General features: G+C 43.2%; 1 protein-coding gene across 2 annotated transcripts in view; it reads left to right on the top strand.

The window, feature by feature from the left end:
* tbc1d32 (TBC1 domain family, member 32) overlaps positions 1 to 20,782 on the top strand; it is a 78,967-nt gene extending 58,185 nt beyond the window's left edge. Inside the window, exons 31-34 of one of the 2 annotated variants that reach the window (XM_054761444.1) lie at positions 969 to 1,123; positions 2,815 to 2,955; positions 9,723 to 9,911; positions 17,258 to 20,782. In XM_054761444.1, coding sequence (XP_054617419.1) covers positions 969 to 1,123; positions 2,815 to 2,955; positions 9,723 to 9,911; positions 17,258 to 17,377 — 605 coding nt within the window. In that variant the 3' untranslated portion in view covers positions 17,378 to 20,782. Of the gene's footprint in view, positions 1 to 968; positions 1,124 to 2,814; positions 2,956 to 9,722; positions 9,912 to 17,257 lie in introns of those variants that run through there. The other variant, XR_008566908.1, reaches the window with a different exon arrangement.
* The last annotated feature ends 1,372 nt before the right edge of the window (positions 20,783 to 22,154 follow it).

Here is a 22,154-nt window from a genome sequence, read left to right on the forward strand (position 1 = left end):
AAGAAAATGTGGACTTTGCTCAGAAAGTTACGAGGTAATATGAAAATATTCCATTCCTAACTAGTTTGAATGAAATGTTACTGCTCGGCACGCATGTTGAGTTCATTCTCTGCACGTCACGTGATGTGCTTCTGCAAAAAAACTCCCTTAGATGTGGGGACGCTGATCGTTAAGGCTGTGATTTGTCGGCTTGTGGTACATTATTTCCTGTGCACAACTCTTTAAGAGGTGTACACCATGATTTTTCAATAAAATGATGGTTGTCAGCTGCAAAAACACTCCCCTTCTCTCTTTAATTACCATCCTTTGCTGGCAACAAAAGAAGCTAACAAGCTAAAAGGTTGATGAGAGTTGAGTTGACGTCACACCACACATTCATCCCTCACCAAAAGTATAGAAGCAGGGGTGTCCAAAGTGCGGCCCAGGAGCCATTTGTGGCCCGTGGCTTGTTTTTTGTTGACCATCAGCACATTGTAGAAATGAAATATGTTCATTCATCAGAGGCAATAAAAGTCTCTGTGGAATGGACCACTGGGACCTTGCATGTCACTCATTTGCTGGCGGCAGGTTCTGATGGAGTTTGTCAGACTGGCGTCCACAGAGAGCCCGCTATAGCTGCAGGATAAATAGCAGTGCGCTCACCCTTGATGAGAGCGTGCTTTATGTAAGAAGGAGTTTCATGTCGTTCTCATCACTGCCGGCTTGATGTAGCATTCACAAAGCACAGCTGGTACCACAGAAACCTTTTAGTGAATGAAGCACCTTGATTGAATTTCTTACATCATCCGCACAGCAACAAAGTCCTGCATCATTTCCTGCTTCCCAACTGGTGGAAAATAAACATTTAGTCACAAGATTATTCTGAAGCGGTGAAGTCCATCACTCATCGCTCAGGCCATTAAAAGCTCAAGGGCACTTCAGCTAGCTGAAATACCCTGGTTTGCATCCTCCTTCACTCTGCACTGCAGTGGTTCAGCATGAAGACTACCCAGGCCACGACTGGTTGACGTCCACAGTGTTCCTGATAATGGCCGGAGACTGGCTGCGATGTTGGCCTGTGCTTGTCAAGCTGTCGTCTCTGCTCAGTTCTGCCCTCATCTGGCCGGCCAGGTCACACGCCTCTGTGAGTTCAAGCTCCCATATAATATCACAGTAGATCCACATCTACAGTACATCTTTTCAGAGGGGTTGCGTTCGAGACCAACAGTGAATGGCGAAAAACAAACAATTGAAACTGTCAAAAACATCACTCACAGTCACACATGTGGAACACACAATATAACCCGCAAGGCATGCTGGGTATATGTTGCCGAAGTGTGCACATGAGTTGTAAATTAGTATAAAAGGGTATTGTTTTACATGCATCACTTTGTAAACGTTTATTTTGATACATTTTATTTTAGTACATTGTGTTCTTGTTGGTTGCACCGTGAGTGAGGGAGGCATTTGGTTTGTCCAACTCCAGTTGGCTTGTGTTGTGTTGTGTAAGGGTGGAATTGGAAGTGTGTTAGCCATGATGCTGGCTCAAAAGTGCTTTTTATTAAGCGCTACTGCAGGGGCATCAAACTCGCTTTTACCGTAGGCCACATCGCAGTTGTGGTTACCCTCAGAGGGCCGCCTGCAACTGTGAAACCATATGAATGTATAATCAAGTCAAGACAAATTTGATTATTATCATTTTCATTTTGGATTGTTTTACCAACACACTTACATTGAAAGAAGGTGCCAAGTACACATTTTAGCATACATCTATTGTATAACTCTAGTAATAACTATTTGTTAGTAAATAATAATTGCTATAATAATTATCATTAATAAATAATTAAAACTGGAATTAACAAAAAAATAACGTTTCTGTCAGACTTGACAAAATACATTTACATCTTTTTGATAAAAAGGGATATTTTTAAATATATATATCCATGTATGTATGTGTGTATATGTGTATATACAGTGTATATGTGTATGTACTGTATATATATATATATATATATATATATATATATATATATATATACATACACAGATGTATTTTACTGACTTAGTTACTTACTTCTACAATATTAATTCATAAATAAAATAAATATAACAATATTTAAAAAGTAAAAAAGTTTAAATACAATTAAAATATATATATATATATAAATGTAAAAATAATATTAAAATTATAAAATAAGTGTCTTTTTGATGTGCATTATTTATATGATGATATGACGGGCTGCGAGTTTGACACCTGTGCCCCGATGGGAACACACCGTTTTATGTGTGTAGCTTTAATGCTAACAAGCTATTTGTCTCTGACACGCTGCTTCTCCAACAAGCACTTTTGACATATACACTGTAAGTCTGCTCCTGTCCAACATAACAGATGCAATATATCACTTAACATTTAGGAGAGGGACAAACGCTAGCATAGCTGTGTGAGCTACAGTGCTAACATTACACTCACATTGTAACCATCAATATCATGGGAGGTTAGGATATTCTCTGAAGAAAACAAATTGATAAACCTTACAGCTCCCACATCTATAGTTGACGGAAGAAGAGTTGTAAAACAATTTAAGATGTATAGCGAAGCCTAATTTTTGACAAAGAGATGGTCATATACACTGGGCAGGCTCATATAGCTAGAGGCGGTATGATGTCCATGAGGAAGGAGGTTTCTACTTCATGGCGTCATGAAAACCCGCAACTTCAAAAGCATGTGTTTGAGCACCTCTTCTCTCAAGAGTGGACCTTTTAAAATGTGTCCTGTCTCACGTAGCATGTACTGTATAGTATTAAGAACGAAGAAGTTTGTTGCTGTGGTTGCAGGTAGACGTTGCTGTGCAAGCGGCCGAGTCGGGGATCCCTCCTGTGTACTGGAGCACGGCTCACTACGTGGAGATGCTCCTGAAAGCCGAACTCCCGCTGGTTCACTCTGCCTTCAGGATGTCTGGTTTCACTCCATCCCAGGTAACAAGCTTGATGTTTTATTCCTGTCGTGTCTTCCCGTTCCCATTTTTACAGGCTGCTTTTTTCCACCGTATATTCATCATTCATCATTCATCAAGTACAAAGATGTTTCATGGATTGCCACTAGTATCCCCACTGACTTTACAAGGGAGCGTATCCAGACTATTTGCTTATAAAGTGTGGTATTTATCAAATGAACTGTGTGGAATATACTGTACACTCACTAGTCCCAACATTAGGAACACCTCTTAAGGTATCCAGTTGGTGCTTTGTTGGGAATGGAATATTTTCTAGCAATGTGCGGATCGATACTGAAATATCAATACTTCCGATACCAGCTCTTCACACTCAAAAACGATTCTCAAATCAAAATATTGATGCTTTTGATACTTCAGTAATTTCATGTCGTGTTTGTTTGTTGAAACGATGACCCATCGGAAACGCAGCCATGTATGAATTATGATTACGTTTTCATTTTTATAGTAGTTTTAAATAATGAATCCTTTATTTTATTGGTTTTTATTATTTAAATTTTTGTTTTATTGTTCAAAATACCATTTTCACATATTTTATATGATTTTGTCCTGTTTTTTCTGTTGTTGTATATTAGCATAGCTCTATTGTAAATCACCAATACCTCAATATACTGGTAAAATAAATAAATTACTTAAATTCATTATGAAATTGTTTAAATGAAGAATGTATTGAATTAATAAATGAATTAAATGTCTTGTATTCTTGATGCAATGATATGAAATACACTACTTTTTAAAATTGACCAGACATATTAGGTAAATTTGATCGGTATCGCCAATACCAGCCTATGTACTGCCTATGTAGAGTTTTACTCCGTATTAGATCGGAAACAAAATCAGTGGTATTGCACATCACTAATATTTCCCACTCTCATCTGGATGGGTACTGCAACATGCATGTGCTTATCTCCAATTGAGACCACCTCCACAGAAGGCTTGGTTTGGTTTAATTTTATTTGAACATGCATGCAGGTTACAATGGAATACATCTCATGAATCATTTCACAGTTCCACATGTCCAAAAGGAGTAGGAAGAAGCAAAGCTTATTTAATCCTACCCCCCATCCGTTCCACATCTTGTGCAGTACATACTATTCACTTCCTGCATTCCATGTAATATTATTCCATATAATAATCAGTGTAATAATAAATAAATGATAAAAAAATAAAACAAGCATGACAGAACAATTAATATAATAATCAATATAATAATAAATAAATAAGATGAAGGCAAGCATAATAAAGCAAGTTTAAGACTCTTCTGCTGACTCTGACCCTTCTAATAATTGTTTTTTGCCCAATGTCTGTAAAGGTTGTCTTAATCCAGTCCTCAAACATTCCAATCCTTGACTTTGGAGTTCTATATAGCCCTTTTTCTTGACAGATTTCAATCCTTAAACATTCTAGGATGTTGTCAATGGCAAATGACATATTCTTCATCATTTTGTAGTTCAGATGTTTGTCCACGTACACAGCCACACCGCCTCCACTTGAATTGTTCCGGTTTATACACGACATTTCATATCCTTCCAGCTCAAAGTCCATACCTTTGTTAGCATTAATCCAAGTTTCTGAGATTGCAATTACTTACATGTTTCTGCTGTTTATGGAGCTAACTGACAATTTATTGCCGATATTAAGATTACGGTTGTATTGCTCCTCCGTATAATAACAACGGTCATTTGTGATATGAAAAAAAAAAAGTTTGAGTCTGGCAATATGTGGCATATAAAGCTGTTTTCCTTTTCCATGTTAGAAGACCTCAGTATTTATCGAGATCCTTGATGTCTTTGACAACAAGAACTCTGGCCTCTGGTCCTCCAATTAATTTGATGAAGATTTTGCAATTTGCACTCCATGTACAGTACCTTGGATCCTTCCTTGCTTCCTCAGATAACGCACTTTCTGAGCAATTTCAGCGTTGCGCTTTGTCAGATGGTCATTCATGTAGATGTTTTGTTTTGGTGAGTGTAGTCCACTCGCTGGTCCGAAATACGGCCGAAATCTCAGCACTCACTTCCAGAGTTGTAATCACAAGCTATGGTCAGGAATAGTAACAAAAAGTTTAAAACTCCGGTAATAAAAAAAACGGAGCTCTTTCTGTGAGCCACCTTTCCGTACAAGGCTTATGAGGAAGAGGAATTCCATTTCACTTTAGAGACCGCTTGGACCTCAGCTGGGTGGCTGACCGTTCTCACCAGCATTACTGTTGCTTGTATTCACTCCAAATAGAAGACATTGTAAAACAGTTTTTGACTCAAATAATTATTTCACAACAATTACCCAACAATGATATGGTTTGTGATCTGGTTTCAAACAGTCCAAGCCAGGTGGCTGAGCGTCCAAGCCAATGAAGCCAATGAAACTGTGTGCGTGTGTGTGTGTGTGTGTGTGTGTGTGTGTGTGTGTGAGATCATTAGAAAGAACAGGGTGTATTTTTTCCAAGTGAAAAGTCTTGTGATCGTGTTATTGCGTATTGTAGGACAGGGCCTGTACTGTATTTACATGCATAGTACGGGCCAAAAGTTTGGATACGCCTTGTCATTCAATGCATTTTCTTTATTTTCATGACTGTTTACATTGTAGATAATCTATGAATGAACATGTGGAATTATGTACTTAACAAAAAAGTGTGAAATAACTCTAAATATGTCTTATATTTTAGACATATATTTTATGTCCTCCTCCCTGAGCTACCACCTTATCGTGGTGGAGGAGTTTGCATGTCCCGATGATCCAAGGAGCTAAGTTGTCGGGGGGGTTTTATGCCCCTGGTAGGGTCCCCCACGACAAACAGGTCCTAGGTGAGGGACCAGACAAAGAGTAGCTCAATAGACCTCTACGATGATAAAAAACATCGGACCACGTTTTCCTTTGCCCGGACGCGAGTCACCGGGGCCCCCCTCTGGATCCAGGCCTGGAGGAGGGGCACAATGGCAAGCGTCTACGCCCATGGGGCCCAGCCGGGCACAGCCCGAAGAGACAACATGGGTCCCCCCTCCCATGAGTGGTGAGCTCATGGGAAGGGCCACAGGGGTCGGGTGCAGAGTGAGCTGGGAGCCGTAGGCGGGGACCTTGGCGGTCCGATACTCGGCTGCAGAAACTATCTCTTGGGACATGGAATGTCACCTCTCTGGTAGGGAAAGAGCCTGAGCTGGTGCACGAGGTTGAGAAGTTCCGGCTAGATATAGTCAGACTCACCACAACACACAGCAAGGGCTCTGGAATCAGTCCTCTGGAGAGGGGATGGACTTTGTTCTACTCTGGCGTTACCAGCAGTGAGAGGCGACGGGCAGGGGTGGCAATTCTTGTTGCGCCCCGGCTTGTGGCCTGTATGTTGGAGTTTAGCCCGGGGGGACGGGTCCTGACTGTTGTATGTGCTTATGCGCCAAACGGCATTTCAGAATACCCTCACTTTTTGGAGTCTCTAGAGCACATGTGTCAAACTCATGCCCTGGAGGGCCGAGACGCTGCAGGTTTTCTCTCCAACCAGTTTCTTCAGCAGGTGATTTAATTGATGAGTTCCTTCCCTCAAACTGAAGGTGTTGACTATTAAAATCACCTGCTTTAGTGACTGGCTGGAAAGAAAACCTGCAGTGTCTCGGCCCTCCGTGGCACGAGTTTGACACCCCTGCTCTAGAGGAAGTAAGTACTGGAGAGTGCTCCCTCAGGGGATTCTCTTGTTCTGCTGGGGGACTTCAACGCTCACGTTGGCAGCGACAGTGAGACCTGGAGAGGCGTGATTGGGAGGAACGGCCCACCATTCGGCGTCTCAGAAGGGGGAAGCAGTGCACAGTCAAAACCGTGTATGGTGGGGATGGTGTGCTGCTGACCTCGACTCGTGATGTTTTGGATCGGTGGAAAGAATACTTCAATGACCTCCTCAATTCCACCGACACGTTTTCCTATGAGGAAGCAGAGCCTGGGGACTCCACGGTGGGCTCTCCTATCTCTGGGGATGAGGTTGCTGATGCCAGAAAGCTCCTCGGTGGCAGGGCCCCGGGGGTGGATGAGATTCCTTAAGGCCATGGATGCTGTAGGCGTGTCTTGGTTGACACCACTCTGCAGCATCGCATGGACATCGGGGGCAGTACTTCTGGATTGGCAGACCGGGGTGGTGGTCCCCCTTTTTAAGAAGGGGGACCAGAGGGTGTGTTCCAACTATCGTGGAATCACACTCCTCAGCCTCTTTGGTAAGGTCTATTCAGGGGTTCTGGAGAGGAGGATCCGAGGATCGGCCGGATAGTTGAAAGTTGAGCTGCCTATTGCCTCCCGGACACCTCCCTGGGGAGGTGTTCAGGGCAAGTTCGACCGGTAGAAGGCCTCAGGGAAGACCCAGGACACGTTGGAGAGACTATGTTTCCCAATTGGCCTGGAAAGGCCTCGGGATCCGCCAGGAGGAGCTGGACGAAGTGGCTGGGGAAAGGAAAATCTGGGCCTCCCTGCTTAGGCTGCTGTCCCCGTGATCCGATCTTGGATAAGTGGTAGAAGACGGATGAATGGGTTGATATTTTATGTCTTATTTTTTTTATAGCACTGCAAACCCTTGGTGGTCTCTCACTGAGCTTCATGAGGTAGTCACCTGAAATGATTTTCACTTCACAGGTGTGTCTTGTGAGGGTTACTATGTGGAATTTCTTGCCTTTTTAATGGGGTTGGGACCATGGGGTTGTATTGTGTGTGTGTCCAAACTTTTGGCCTTTACTGTACATGTTGCAGTAACATCCAGAACAGTGTGGAAAATATTCCATTCCTAACCGCTGAAAAGAACTTCCAACAGCACCTCACCAACTTTTCCTTCTTGTCATTTCTATCTCATCTCTTATGGATAAAGTACAACATTCCAGAATGGATCAGTATTTTTTTTGTGTGCTTCACCCATACGAGCCAACATAGTGTATGAACAGAAGCAAGATTTTTCATACATTGTATTTCCTGTTTTGACTTAAAAATACCCCAAATGGCATGGAGTCGTCTTTTTTTTTTTTGTCCTTGAAACATTGAGTGTTTGAAAGCGTCCGCCGTGGCTCTGTGGCAGGCGAGGCTCACGCGAGGTGTGGTGGAAATTTGCACCTCAGACGTGGAGCAGACGAGTTTTAACATTCCGCTCGTCTTCACACTCTTCAAGGTGATGAATGACCCCCCCCAACCCACACACGCGCACACACACACACACACACACTTTGGAAAGCCTTTGAAACATTCCCACACACCTGAGGAGGCAAGTGAAGGAGATACTTGTAAGTGTTAGACTTTGTCTTAAGTGTTTTAGTGGGTGGAGAAGAGTGTCAGGAATGCTTTGTGACAAAAGAATATCAGCAAAAGATTTACAGGACGGTGGTGAGATCAGGCCTGATGTTTGATCTGGAGACGGGAGCTCTGACCAACAGACAGCAGGCAGAGCTGGAAGGTGGTTGAGATTTTCCTTATGAGTGACGAGGATGTGCAGGATAAGAAAATGGGCAGGTGAGAGGAACAGTCCAAGTTAGACAATCTGGGAGAGAGAGTCAGAGGGGCTATCCCCACGGAAACCTTTTCAGGTCAAAACGGCAAAGTATTTGGTGTTTTCAGCCTTTCATCCACACGGAAAGGGCGTTCTGGGTGCCCTGAAATGATATATTTTTTAAACGTCTCGTGGGAAAATCTGAAAACGCCGACTTGGTGTTTCCGTGTCGTCGCCGACACGTCGCTGTCATGTGATCAGAAGTGAGCTTTGATGACAAGCCAACATAATATCTTTTAGAATATTTAGACTGGCATGACTCACCCTAGTCAGTCGACATTCTCCTGATATTTTGTTGTCTCAAACTCCAAAATGACTCACAGAAGTAATTCCACGTCGTCGTAAGTCTACACAATCCTCAGAAAGCTGAAGACGAGAGACTTATGTGCATGAGTTCTTTCTTCTTCTATAGTTTTGGTATCACGTGGTTCTGTGTGCGCATCTGTTCACAGTGCCACAGGTAGGTGTGCCTTGTGTATTACATCCTTTTGACCCAGTGATACGTTTCCATGTGGATGCAACTATGTACTAATCCGACACAGTGTGGACGCAATTTTTTTTCAACCTGACCCAATAAAAAATCCCAGGGATGTTTTCATTTGGACAGGGCCAGAGAGGCCAGACTGAGATGGTTATTCCATGTGAGAAGGAGGGATCCTGGTGATATTGGTGGAAGGATGCCGGAGATGGAGCTGCCAGGGAGAAGAAGAAGGGCGGGGGGGTGGGGTTTGGATGTGCATGCTGGCGCTAGGACTGGCAGAAGAAGATAGAACAGACATGACAAGATGGAAAAACGTGATCTGTAGGCAGAATCTGAAGGGAGCATGCCGTGATGAAAGGTGTCCTCGGTTTGAATATCAGGTGCTTGCATCTCACATGTGAATTCCTTACAGTTTGTCTGCCGTGTTTGCATCTGTGTTGATTGTCTCCTCATCGAGGGAGCCACGGAGGTGCTTCGCAGGTGGGTGGAGCTTGTTGAGCAGGAAGAGAAATAAACATCAGCGTGCATCAACTTGTCTCCGAATCCCATAATCCCTTTTCAATATTCAATGCCGCCGCCAGCCAGCCCTCCTTCACCACGTTTGCAGACAGATGATGGGGGCAGAGTCAGCAAAATGCTAAATTAGACTCCCGATGTGTGTGTGTGTTTCTATCTGTGTCCAAACATCTAACATGTTTACTCATAAACAAAACGGGTTCCAATCTTCCTTTCTTTGGACCTCCCACAGATATGCCTCCACTGGCTGACTCAGTGCTTTTGGAACTTTCTGGACTGGCCGGAAATCTGCCACTACGTCTGCACCTGTGTGCTGCTGGGCCCCGACTACCAGGTCTACACCTGCCTGGCCCTCTTCAAACACCTGCAGCCCGACCTTCTGCAGCGCACACAGTCTCGTGAGCTGCAGGTCTTCCTCAAGGTGGGCCAGAACATACCCTGTGCATCATCATTTGGCGCATTTGGGAACGTTTCTTACCTATAGGAAATCATGTAAATAGAAGAATATGTGGCTAAAAAGAAGAAAAAATTGCATCTCAGCTTTGTCATAATGGTGAAAAAGCCCATTATTACTATCAACTTCACGCTTTGCTCTTTTTTTCTCCATTTTTGTTTATTTTTTTATTTTCCAAATTTTGCAACTTTCTTCATAAGTAATCTTTGTACATTTTCTTACATATTTCAGATCTATGCTATTATTTTTGCTGGGTATTCTCCAACTATTTCAACTTTCTTCTTGTAAATGTTCTTCTCGAAATATTATGACTTCATCCCATAATATTAGTATTTTTCCCCAACCTAATTTTCCAAAACTTACAACTTTATTTTATTTTATGTTTCTCATAATATTACGACTTAAAAATGTTTTTTTTTTTTTTATTTTATTTTTCAGCTCTATGCTACTAAAATGACATTTTTCGTCATAACATTTTGACTTTATTCCTGTAAAATTAACTATTTTGTTTGGTTTGTTTCTCATGATATTATGACTTTTTGTTAATATTTCAACTTTATGCTATAAAATTTGATGTTATTTTTCCTCATATTATGACGTCATTCGTCTAAATTTATGACTTTTTCTTGTTAGATTAAAACTTTTTCCTTTTAATATTTTCACTTTCTTCTTGTAAAATTACCGCTGATTTTTTTTTCCATTTTTGCTGTTGTTTTTATTTTGAGAATTATTGTTAAATTACACAGCACACTCCAAGCTAGTCGTAATTAGTGTCCTAAAGAAGCAACACTGCTGTCTAAAATAGCACATTTCTCAGTCCACACAGCTATCATATGATTATAGCTGCACATTACTTACAGACACAATCCAAAACAGAAGTGTGTTTTTTTTTTTTTTTTTTTTTTTTTTTTCTCTTCCGTACATTCATTTATTTGTGGCGGCTTGCCATGAATAAATTTGGATTGCCACAGATAGATTTGGCGCTATTTTTTTTTTTTTTAAGATTTGTCGCTACCTGTTCACCACACATTATAACGGGACGGTATGTGTAGCTTGTTGTTACAACTCCGTACTGCAGATGGCGTCGGAAACAAGAGAACGGCGCACATACCATGACTGACTTGGTGGCACATTATAACGTGTCTGTTCATCAATATTGTAATTTCTTACATGTACAATGGCGTGTACATTATATATATATATATATTTTTTTTTTTTTCTTTCATTAAGAAGGTAAGAGAATAATTCACTTTTGTTCAAAGTTTTTTTTTGAAATACTATAGTTCCTTGCTTTTTTTTTTTTTTTTTTTTTTTTTTTTTTAACAAAAAGCATTCGGTATGCTCTGTGTTATTCAGTTTGGGTGCGGCACCCAAATTGAGTGTGCTTGTGATACAGTTAAGCGCGGTGCCTAGCGCAACTCAATGAATTATAGCGACCACTAGGTGTTGCCAAAAAAAAATAACCACCTCCCCACTAACCTAAAGGCAGCACATGTTGAATTATATATGTATTTGATTATAGTCCGGAAAATCCAGTAGTAGTTTGCATTAGTAAATGATTTTGTCTGCAAGCTGGAATACCGTTAGCCAATCTACTTTTTAAAATATAATTTACCATCATGCAACTATGGCGTACTTCCTTGAAATGTAGCAATACCATTTTTAAGGCTTAGCTGTGAGCTATCTGCATGCTGCAAACACCTCTGCAGTCAAGCGTGATGATGATGATGAAGATGGACTTCCATAACGAGCGAACAACAATTATCTCTCACACGGTGCCCACGCCAGAGCCGAGCTGAAGGGGAAGCTCTCCATGAGTCGTTCCGGCCAAATAAACTGTGAATGAGGCTCGACACTCATTAAGCGTCCCGGCGTGTCTTATCTCCGCCGTGTTAACATCGCCATCAGCCGCCGCCCACTTCCTGTGAATAAAAGAACGGTTAGGGGAGGCTTTATCACAGGACGCTCGCCTAATGAGCGCCAGCATCAGATATGGCTGCAGGACACACACTTATGCATTGCGTGTGTGCGTATGTGTGTGTGTGCGCGCGTGCGCTGTTGTCTTTTATGGTTGTGTGGTACAACCCTTGACATCACACCATTTACTGGGTGGACATTTTGGCTAGTCTACACAAGAACAATGAAAGGATGAGCTTCTTTCACCCTATTAGTGTGTGTGTGTGTGTGTGTGTGTGTGTGTATGTGTGTGTGTCTTCGAGAGACAGTTCTTATCCTGAATTGAACCATTAACTTTTAGATATTCCGGCTTCTGTGTCTGCCGGTCTTGTTCTCCTGGCTCTCGTTTTTGTCTTGTGGGGAAAATGTGAAGGGCGTATTTTACACACACACACACACACGCACACACTGTTTCACAAGGAGTGAAATCTATATTTCATCCAAATTAAAATTTCAAACAGCAAACGACTTGTTACAGTCGTTTTGAGTCTGTGAGGAAGAACTTAACTGCTGTGGGAAGTAAGTGCACTGCCGTGGGAGGCTGTACTTTGAGCAGTCGGCCAACAATGCGGCACAGCAATACTGTAGTGTGCTCATGATGGAATTCCTTCGCAGGGCCACGGCTGTGGTGCGTCTCATGAGCATAGTTTGTTTGTGCTGCCATGTTGCAACGCACGCCGCACTACTCCAATTTAAAGAAATGTGTGACAATTTGACAGCTTTTGAATGATGTAGATGCTACACTGGCTTGTAAAGAGGCTCGATGTCAGCATGGCAACACTGATAGACCAGCCAGGACACAGGCACCACGTTCACCCTGCAGGGTTTGATGCCCGATTCTGATTTTTTGTTAATCTACTTGTTCATATTACCAAAACAATGTGACTAGTTAATGTGAACGCAGACATCGTGTGGGTGAGGAGTGGTGGGACATTGACGTGAGCCGCTTCACTGGTTTTAAAACAGAATTTTCGGATGACAAGAACTGTTGCCTACATCTAGGCCTGTCACAATAATTAATTAATCGCATAATAAATAAAAATGAAATCGATCATTTTGCCGGCCTCGATACATTGACATGCGCATGCGTGTTTGTTTACCTCCTCTTCACTGTGTGCATCTGTCTCAATGCCTGGGAACGTTGGTTCTATAGCAGAATGAACGGAGGGAGTGAACCCTCCTGTCAATCATTCAGTCTCTTTGGCTATGTTCACACTGCAGAGTATGATGCCCAATTTGGAATTTTTTTTTAAATCCGATTTTTTATGTGGTCGTTCACATTACCCAAAAAATTCAACTTGTGAATGCAACGCTTCCAGGAAGTGGCATTGTCACACACATTGCTGTGTGTTTACGGACGTAAAGATCGCTGCAGTGTGTGCCTTTTGTATTGAGTCCTGCACTGCTATAGAGCAGCTACACATGATAACCAACACAGAAAACATTGTAGATCTTCCAGATTCTGCAGCTCTTCTTGCAGTGTTTCTTGCCTCCCGCCCAAACAGTCTGTGTAATTGACTCCACCCACGGCCCTCCTCCAGGTACGCCTCCCGCCAAGCACACGCCGCTGTAATTGGTCACACTCCCAAGCGCTCCTGAGGACGTCAACTGCTGAAGCCCTTTTGTCCGATTACTTACACAAAATAAGCAGAGTTAGGACACTGATTAATTGTTACTTACAGCTTGCTCTTCTGACTCTTCAACACGACCAAGTAACGTTGGAAAGGCGTCGGACGTCAGCATCAGCATCAGTCCAGCTTCATATTGGCCCATGTTCACAAAACAGTGCAGTGTGAAATGCCGTTGAAAGATTTGCATATTTTTCTCTTGCTGGCCGGGAATCAGCAACTCCAACCACTTCTGCCTGATGCTTGCCTCTTTAGGCGCACACGAACAAACATCTCCTGGGAGCCATTGCTCGACGTGCTGACACCGTAAACAGAGCGAAGCGGAGCGGGGGTGCTGGGCATGCCCATATAAGGAAGTTCAGGTTGGATTGACGTCAGTGAAACTCGGTGTTTAAAAAAAAAAAAAACGGAAAACACAGCGTGCAGAGACGTCCAAAACTTCTTCCAGGTCTCACTTCCATATGCGCAAACCTCATCTGACGCGTTGGCATCGTTTAACACGAGAATACAACATTGTAACAACATTTATAGGTCAGAAAAGAGGACAAGCATAATAGGTCCCCTTTAACCAAGTGATCCTGCGCAGCAGGTTACGAAGAAAGAGGGCAAGAATTTTGGCTATGGTAGTTTGTGGAAAACTTGCTGTGACGTCTGTTCTGAGGACCGTGTGTGTTGATGCTGGGACATTGTCGTGAGCCGCTTCACTGGCACTTTTTAAAAATAATTTTTGTATGACAAAAGAGCTTTTGCATACATCGGTTGAGTATCTTTGTCCAAGTCACGGTAAGCACGGCAAGACATGCCTTTTGATTACATACAGTATAGGGTGCATCAATGCAAATTGACCGTTCAGACTACAGTAGCATCGCATACATATCTGATTTATATCGACATACGAATGAGTCGCATTTGAAAAAAACTGAGTCGTACTGTTCACACTTACTTGAAAATAACCACATACAGGTCACATAAGGGCAAAAACATTGGAATTAACCTTGAGTGTGAACACAGCCTTTGACCGAGTGGGGAGAGGCAGGGCTGCTCGCACTCTGTGCACTCACTAGCTGTGTGTGTCGTGTGCTACATGATCTAATACTTTCTTGGTGACTGTTGTGTATAAAACACGATCTGATGTCAATTTCATCCTGTTTGTGCATCGTCAAAAAGTTTGTGACAAGGAAAATTAAATAAATAATACAAAACGGTGGAACTTCCGTTTCAGCTGCCGTGATGTATGAAGTATGACACCACATTGTGCACCAAATGCATTTTGCTGCATCCAAAAGATGTGTTTTGATCAAACTCCCACAACAGCGTGTTCCACTCAGAATGAGCTGACGTCAGCATTGACACACAATGTGTTAAAGGGATTGTTCACCAGTGTAGTACATCAACGGTGACTTATCCCCCCACTTGGTCCCGCGAGTCCAGTTCGAGGAACGTAGTTCCGCTTAGTTGCTGGTGCCACTTAAGTAAAAAGTTTGTCTTCTCAAAACAATATGCCTTCAAAAGAGTAATACTGTCACGATCCGTGAGTTAGCCCACGTGACGGTTTGGTTTATTTTCCCTTTTATGTCTTAGTTCCTGTTTCATGTCCGTATTTGGTCTTACTTCCCTTTCTGCTCCGTTCTGTGTTTTCCTACTTTGCTTTTATGTTCTCTCGCACCTGCTGCAAATTTTATTTACGTGTATTTCATTCAGGTGCGCGCTTCTCCCCTCGTCGGAGCATTGTATATGTTACTGCTCATTGTGGTTATCTTGCTGCTGCACTGCAGCAATTATTACCTGCAATCGGGTCTCATCACTCAGATCCTGGGGTCGCCGCCACAATGCCAAGACGTGACAAATACATTTTCATCATAAGGGGGGGAGTTACCGTTGATGCACTACACTGCTGAGGGGATGTCTTCATGTCAAAAATCCGAACTATGCCTAAGAGTATTTCCGGGTTATTTCCCTGTTTTTTTGGTCAATATTCAGACAATAACGAAAGTGACACTGATTCAGAATCATAAATATGGCATAGTGTCCAGGATATGCGTTACGTTTTGGTTTTTTACTGATTTATTTTTTTGTAATCAATACACTTTGGGAAGCTGTTGTTTTGTATCTTGTTTCTGCACGCGTTTATTTTATTTAAAAACCTCTTGATATTCCAATTACAATGTTAAATTCTCTTGAGAAATTGCTTTCTGCTTTTGATACGGTGTACTCGCATTATTATGCCATATATTATCATTACCCTCCGGGTTGGGAATGAGGTCCTGCCCCAGGTGGAGGAGTTCAAGTATCTCGGGGTCTTGTTCACGAGTGAGGGAAGGTTGGAGCGTGAGGTCGATAGGCGGATCGGCGCAGCGTCTGCAGTCATGCGGTCGCTGTATCGGACCGTCGTGGTGAAGAAAGAGTTGAACCGAAAGGCAAAGCTCTCAATTTACCGTTCGATCTATGTTCCCACCCTCACCTATGGTCATAAGATTTGGGTCGTGACCGAAAGAACGAGATTGCGGATACAAGCGGCTGAAATGAGTTTTCTTTGTAGGGTGGCTGGACTCACCCTAAGAGATAGGGTGAGGAGCTCGGTTATCCGGGAGGAGCTCAGAGTAGAACCGCTGCTCCTTCACATCGAGAGGAGCCAGCTGAGGTGGCTCGGGCATCTAGTCCGGATGCCTCCCGAACGCCTCCCTGGTGAGGTGTTTCGGGCATGCCCAGCCGGGAGAAGACACTGGGAAGACCTAGGACACGCTGGAGGGATTATGTCTCACAGCTGGCCTGGGAACGCCTTGGTGTCCTCCCGGTGGAGCTGGAGGAGGGAGTCGGGGACCGGGAAGTCTGGGCTTCCCTACTAAGACTGCTGCCCTGGATAAGCGGAGGAAAATGGAATGGAATGGAATATTGCATTACATTGCACATACAAAAATGGCCTCATAATAATGTTGACAATAACATCGTTATTGTCAGCAATTATGTGGAGGACAGTTATTTGTTATCGTGGCATATTGCATGTATACTGTACATATATGATGGCATATTACATCTTACAGTCGGACTTTGCCAATTGGCAGTTTGGATTTTGCAGCTTCACTCGATCACATTTTTTCAAAATAAATAAATTAATAAATGATCACTGTTCTGTGGTTGACTACAGTCTATTGTTAGAAAAAAATGTTTAATAACATTCTACATATTCTTGGCCTAAATGAAGCATTTTCAAAAAATAAAAATGGCTAAATGAACAAGAATACAAATGTAAGGCATTCAGAAGACGCTTTCAAAGACATGATATGTAGTATTCTACACCGGTCACTAGGAGTCAGTAATGCTACATTGATGTAGTACGCTGTCCAGACAAAAATAAGGAACTTTTCCAATACTAACTTGTGAGTCTCTGTTATGTTATTTATGTCTAATATGTGATATTTTATGTTATTATGTCGACTATATTGGGTAATAGGGGTGTAAAGGTGACTTTAGGGGTCTTATTTCATGTCTAGAGGTGCTCTAATCATGTTAAAAAATATATCAAATGCGCCATTTATAAAACTTTTTGGAAATTCACTTATCATGGGGTCTGGAATGAGCCGCAATTAACAAGGGATTACTAAACATGCCTGGGTGGAAGAAAAGTGGGAACTGAACTGTTCACACTGACATGAAAAAATCAGATACAGATCACATATAAGCAAAAAAAAATCTCCAAATAGCAACACCTTTTTAACATTGTGTTTGCAGGAGGAACCAATCAAGGGCTTCAAGTTCTGCAACTACCTGGAGTTCATGGAAGTTCTGGAGAGACGCTACAGGAGCATTGTTCTCACCGACATGAAAAGTATTGGAAGCCCTGCTGACTGACTGTGGAGAGCAGAATGCTAATGCTAGAGCCCTTCGCTGGCAACTGCCAGTTGTGGGACAAGAAACAAGGAAAAACTTGATCAAGATCCGGAGTAGCATTTGGCTGCTCAAATCTGCTGTGTGCAAGACCTTCCAAATCAGACCCCCGCTGGAGCCAGTTCAGTTCTAAGGACAATTGAACAGAATCTGTGAACATGCGCTCATAGTTTTCGATTTTTGGAAGTGACACCGTCCGTTGTTGCAGGTTCTCAAATCATGTTTAGCCCGGATGATCATGTCCAATTATTCCAGTACACAAAAACTAGGAACAGTAGGAGTGAATTTGTGCCCCTCAAGGTCCAATTTACAATTATGTACTTCATAGGACCAGGGCCAAACTGGTGTCCAAAGCACATTGATACTTTTATTCTGGTGCGTGCTGTCAATCACTGTGACAACAAGCACGGTGTCCGATTTGACTGACTTAGTGCGCTATGCCTGACGGCATTTGTCGAGAATGCGCCCCCTTGTCATCATTGGACTCTGTACTTTTTCCACTAAAAGGAACATGTACCGTGTTTTCCCGAGCTGTAAGAGCCAGGTATCGAGCTGCAGCCACGTACTTGATGGTTCCGTGGTTGCAGCAGCGTGTCGTGGGACACATTAATTCCAGGACATGTTAGAGAGCGCCGCTTCGGAATGAAAGATGCATGAGGACTGTTGCATCACAGTCATAAAGCCTCATCAGTAACCACGCCGTCCCTCTGCCTCATGTCGCTCATCCCAAACACCGATGGCCTGAAATGAGCTCACAACATTCCCTCCCCTCTCATCATCCCGGGTCAGAGCCGAGAAGGCGGGGCGGTTTACAGCAAGGGCTTCCTGCTGAGGGTGTTTGGTCACAGAACATGACTCTAGTGAGCTCATCCAGAAGACAACAAAACCTCCTGGGGACAACACGGGCCGTGTTTAACATTGCCTGGCAGGTAATGATGATTCTTCTTAATCGTGACATCACCAAATAAAGTGTCCAGTCACATGACTCGGACTTATGTGGGGATTCATATGTTAGGCTGTGATTAACAAGCATTTCAACTGAGTGACATTATCTATTAGCATTATTAGCAATTCCAAGGCTCAGTAAGCCGGTGGCCTCATTAATATTAATTTTCTCTGCCTGGTCGACGGCGGGTATTGTGTGTCTGGTGTGACAGGAATGCTAATAGTCTGCCTCCCATTGTGGGGACGTGTAGAGTTTGTTTGTCACATTGACTGAAATATGAATTATTGCTGCTTTAACCGCAGCAGACAGACTGAGCAGTGCATTTCTAACCAGCATGCGACAAGCTAAACACGCAAACGTCAGGTGGAAAACAACACGATCATTAAAAAGTGGATTGTCAGGCCGACTGGGGGTGGCCACTAATGACTTTCCTATTTTGCTTTAAGAAGGCAAAGAAACAAAAGCCAAAAAAGCCTGCTGTCACAAACAGTTGCAGATATGCAAAATATAATATAAGACGCCGTGTTTTACGCTAACAGTAATGTATGCAAGCCGTGAGCCTCCACGGAAAACAAAACACAGCACCGCTTTTGTTGCAGCATTGCTTTACCTTGCAGTGACAAAACTGGCCAGCAGGCACCAAAACTCACATCTACTATACTTGTACACTCCTGATCAAAATCTTAAGACCAGTTGAAACATTGCTAGAATTTGCATTTTGCACATTTAGATCTTAATGAGGTTTTAAGTAGAGCTACAATATGCAAAAACAAGTGAGAATGAGACAAAAAGCATTTTGAAAAGTAATTTATTGAAACAACAATTAAACTGAAATAGGCTTTTCTCAGCTGATCAAAAGGCTATAAAAGCCAAAATCTGCTCAAAATGTTCATTTTCTGTCAGGCATTCACACTGTCATGCCCTCCGGATGGCTCAAGCTAAGAAGCTTTCTCTTTTTCAACGTGGTCGGATTGTCGAGCTGTGTAAGCAAGGCGTCTTTGGCAGCGTGCCATTGCTGCTGAGGTTGGGCGTAGTAAATCAGTCATTATACATTTTTTTAAAGATCCTGAGCATTATGGAACAAAAAAGTCAAGTGGTAGACCCCCAAAAAATTACACCTGCACGGAGCCGGAGGATCCAATATGCTGTCCATCAAGACACAGGGCGGTCTTCGACCCACATTAAGGCCCTTAATGGTGCCGTCTGCAGCGCAATGACCATCAGACGCCATCTGCGAGAAAAGGGTTTAAAAAAAAAAAAAAAACTAATTCAAAAACCTTGTCTCCTTCAAAGCCACAAAACTCTGTCTTCCTCACTAGGGTTGGACCCAGGTTCTGGTTCTGTTTCTGGTAACAACACTTGAAAGCAGGTTGCCTGCTGCCTTGAAAGGACAAATGAAATGAGTATGTTTCAGTTTGTGTCTTTCGGCTGACAAGAGTTTGACTTGAAGATCATTACTGGGTCGTGTCGCTTTACTTTTGAGAGAGAAGAGCTGAGCTGGCGCGAGGGACTGCGATATGTGACGCATACTAGACTTGTCTCTCAGCATCACGCCGCCTTCTCATCAGCGTTCCGAGTGTGGGAGAGAGAGCGGGACTTGATTCTGTCAGTTCAAAAGCTTCCAGAGGCTTCCTCCAGGTCACCTCGTGATGGTTCGGCTGACAATGGCGCCCGTCGTCCCTCGCCGTTGTTACAGAGAGAACTTCTGTGGAGTTAGGCGACATCTGACCCCCTTTTCCCGACACTTCAGCAGGCCTGACGCAGCACCAGCTGATGCACACTGGGGGGACAGATAACCTTTTTGAGACGAGAGGCTCTTTTATACGAGAAGACAGTCTTGGATTTGTCAGAGAGTTCAGTGACAGTGTCGCTGGGTGGTGTTCAAAAGGAAGGAAAAACACTCAATTTCAAATTTTGATCTGCATTTTTTTGTGTTTCCATAGTCATGAGTTGTGAAAAGCGGGGAAACCATTCCACTTTTTGGCGGGTGCTCCACTCAGCTGGTAGAGCACTCATCTCTCAACCCTCAGGTTGTGGGTTCGAGCCCCAGTCTCCGTGACCTTGCTGGACAAGCTATCTTTGAGCAAGATACTAAACCCCGGTATCAAAGTTGTTGTTTTGGAGTCCCAACCGTAGTGGTAGCTACCGAAAAAGTAGAACAATCTGTTTTTTTTCATTGATGGAAGTAAAAACAACCAGACGATTTGGTGGACCAGTGGTTAGCGGTGGTTTCCTTACAGCAAGACGCTTTTAACCAATCCCAACCTAGGACGATTCTTTCGGTTTTCTCTGGATGCTTTGTTTCCCTTGACCAGGTGCTGCACTCTGGATCTGCTCCCTAAGTTTACCTTCTTTTGTGATTTCACTGTAAGTTGGAGTCTCTGTCTTCTTTTCGGAATAAAAAACCACATGTCAAGAAAAAAGATTTCCTTCCATTGTTGTTTATTGTGTTATTGCTTTTCCCTTCTTTGCGGAATTCATTGGCGCCTGGTCAGTCGTTACGTGATTTGCCCCTTCCTAAAAGGGGACCAAGTCAAGAGTCAGACAAAGACCAATGCAGGCGGAGACCAAGACCAGTTTAAAGCTGGTATGATACGGTGCGCAGGACACAATAAGATGTTATCGAGGCTCACCAGATAGGTTTTCCATTGTTTTGGTCTTCCCTGATCTTGACAATAAATCGAGAGTCCCCCAGGTCTAAGTCAGAGACAAGACAGCTGCAATACCATTGCATCTGAAAAAAGACTGGTCTCAAGATCAAGACCGGGTCCTGCACGTTTTTTTTCCCAGGATCCAAAATGTTCCAAAGCTGTAAAAGTACAAAACCAGAATCTTTGACTTGTTATTCACCTTCCCACTTCCTCCCGTCGTCTTGTTTGACCCGCACGGCATCAAGCGACTCATTAATCGCGTCATAATGCACTGTTTATTTCAATTAGCGGCCTAAAGCTCGTTAGCGGCGCGGAATCCGTCTCGACCTGGCAAAGAGGCTAAAGCTTAGCGATGATGGCGGTTAATGGCGCCCTTTTACAACGGCGGAACGCTGTGCTGTGCTGTTGTTGTTAATTATCGACTTTTCAACGTGACTGCCGGCACGCTCGTGGCAGCTAATTGGTGCTAATTAGCCTGATTAGGCAACCGTGAGGTCTTGGCCTGCTCTCATCCTGGAGGACGCAACATCTTATCTTTCCTCACCTGAAGCGGCTGTTCGTTGTGAAGTCGTCCGTGACAGCTATCCCGCCATCCTTTTTCCTGCTCTGATATTTGCATTCCATACTTTGTTGCTCCACTTATCTTCTCGGGGAAATCTAATGTTCTTCACCCTCATTCCTCCCCGGTTCAGCTCCTTTTTTCACCTTTTGTGCATCATCTCCGTTTGACATGCCTGTGCCGCCTCGGCGGAACACCTCTGGGCTTTAGGGACTTTCCCATTAGCATATCCATTTGCTATGGTCAATATTTCCCACATTGGAGCTTATTGTTGGCTGTGTGCATTGAAATCCAATGACAGCAGAGCTCAGTGACAAAGGAGTCCCATGGAAAATTGTTGGGAAAAGGTCACAACATCTTTAATAAAGATACTATTGGGTATTTACATTCTTTCTTTTTTTTTACCCTACTTGCTACTCACTTGGTGGATTCCTTGTTCATTCCAGCCAGCATCACGCGGACTGGAGTTGTTCCCACTTTGTGTTTTGTATTTATCCTCGGATTTGTGAGGAAGTCGGACTCCAATCCCCGCAAGTCCGATAATATCCAGATTCTGCCCGAGCCTTCAGTCAACAAACAATTCTC

The sequence above is a fragment of the Dunckerocampus dactyliophorus genome, chromosome 19 (genome assembly GCF_027744805.1).
Source record: "Dunckerocampus dactyliophorus isolate RoL2022-P2 chromosome 19, RoL_Ddac_1.1, whole genome shotgun sequence".
In the NCBI taxonomy this organism is placed as follows: domain Eukaryota; kingdom Metazoa; phylum Chordata; class Actinopteri; order Syngnathiformes; family Syngnathidae; genus Dunckerocampus; species Dunckerocampus dactyliophorus.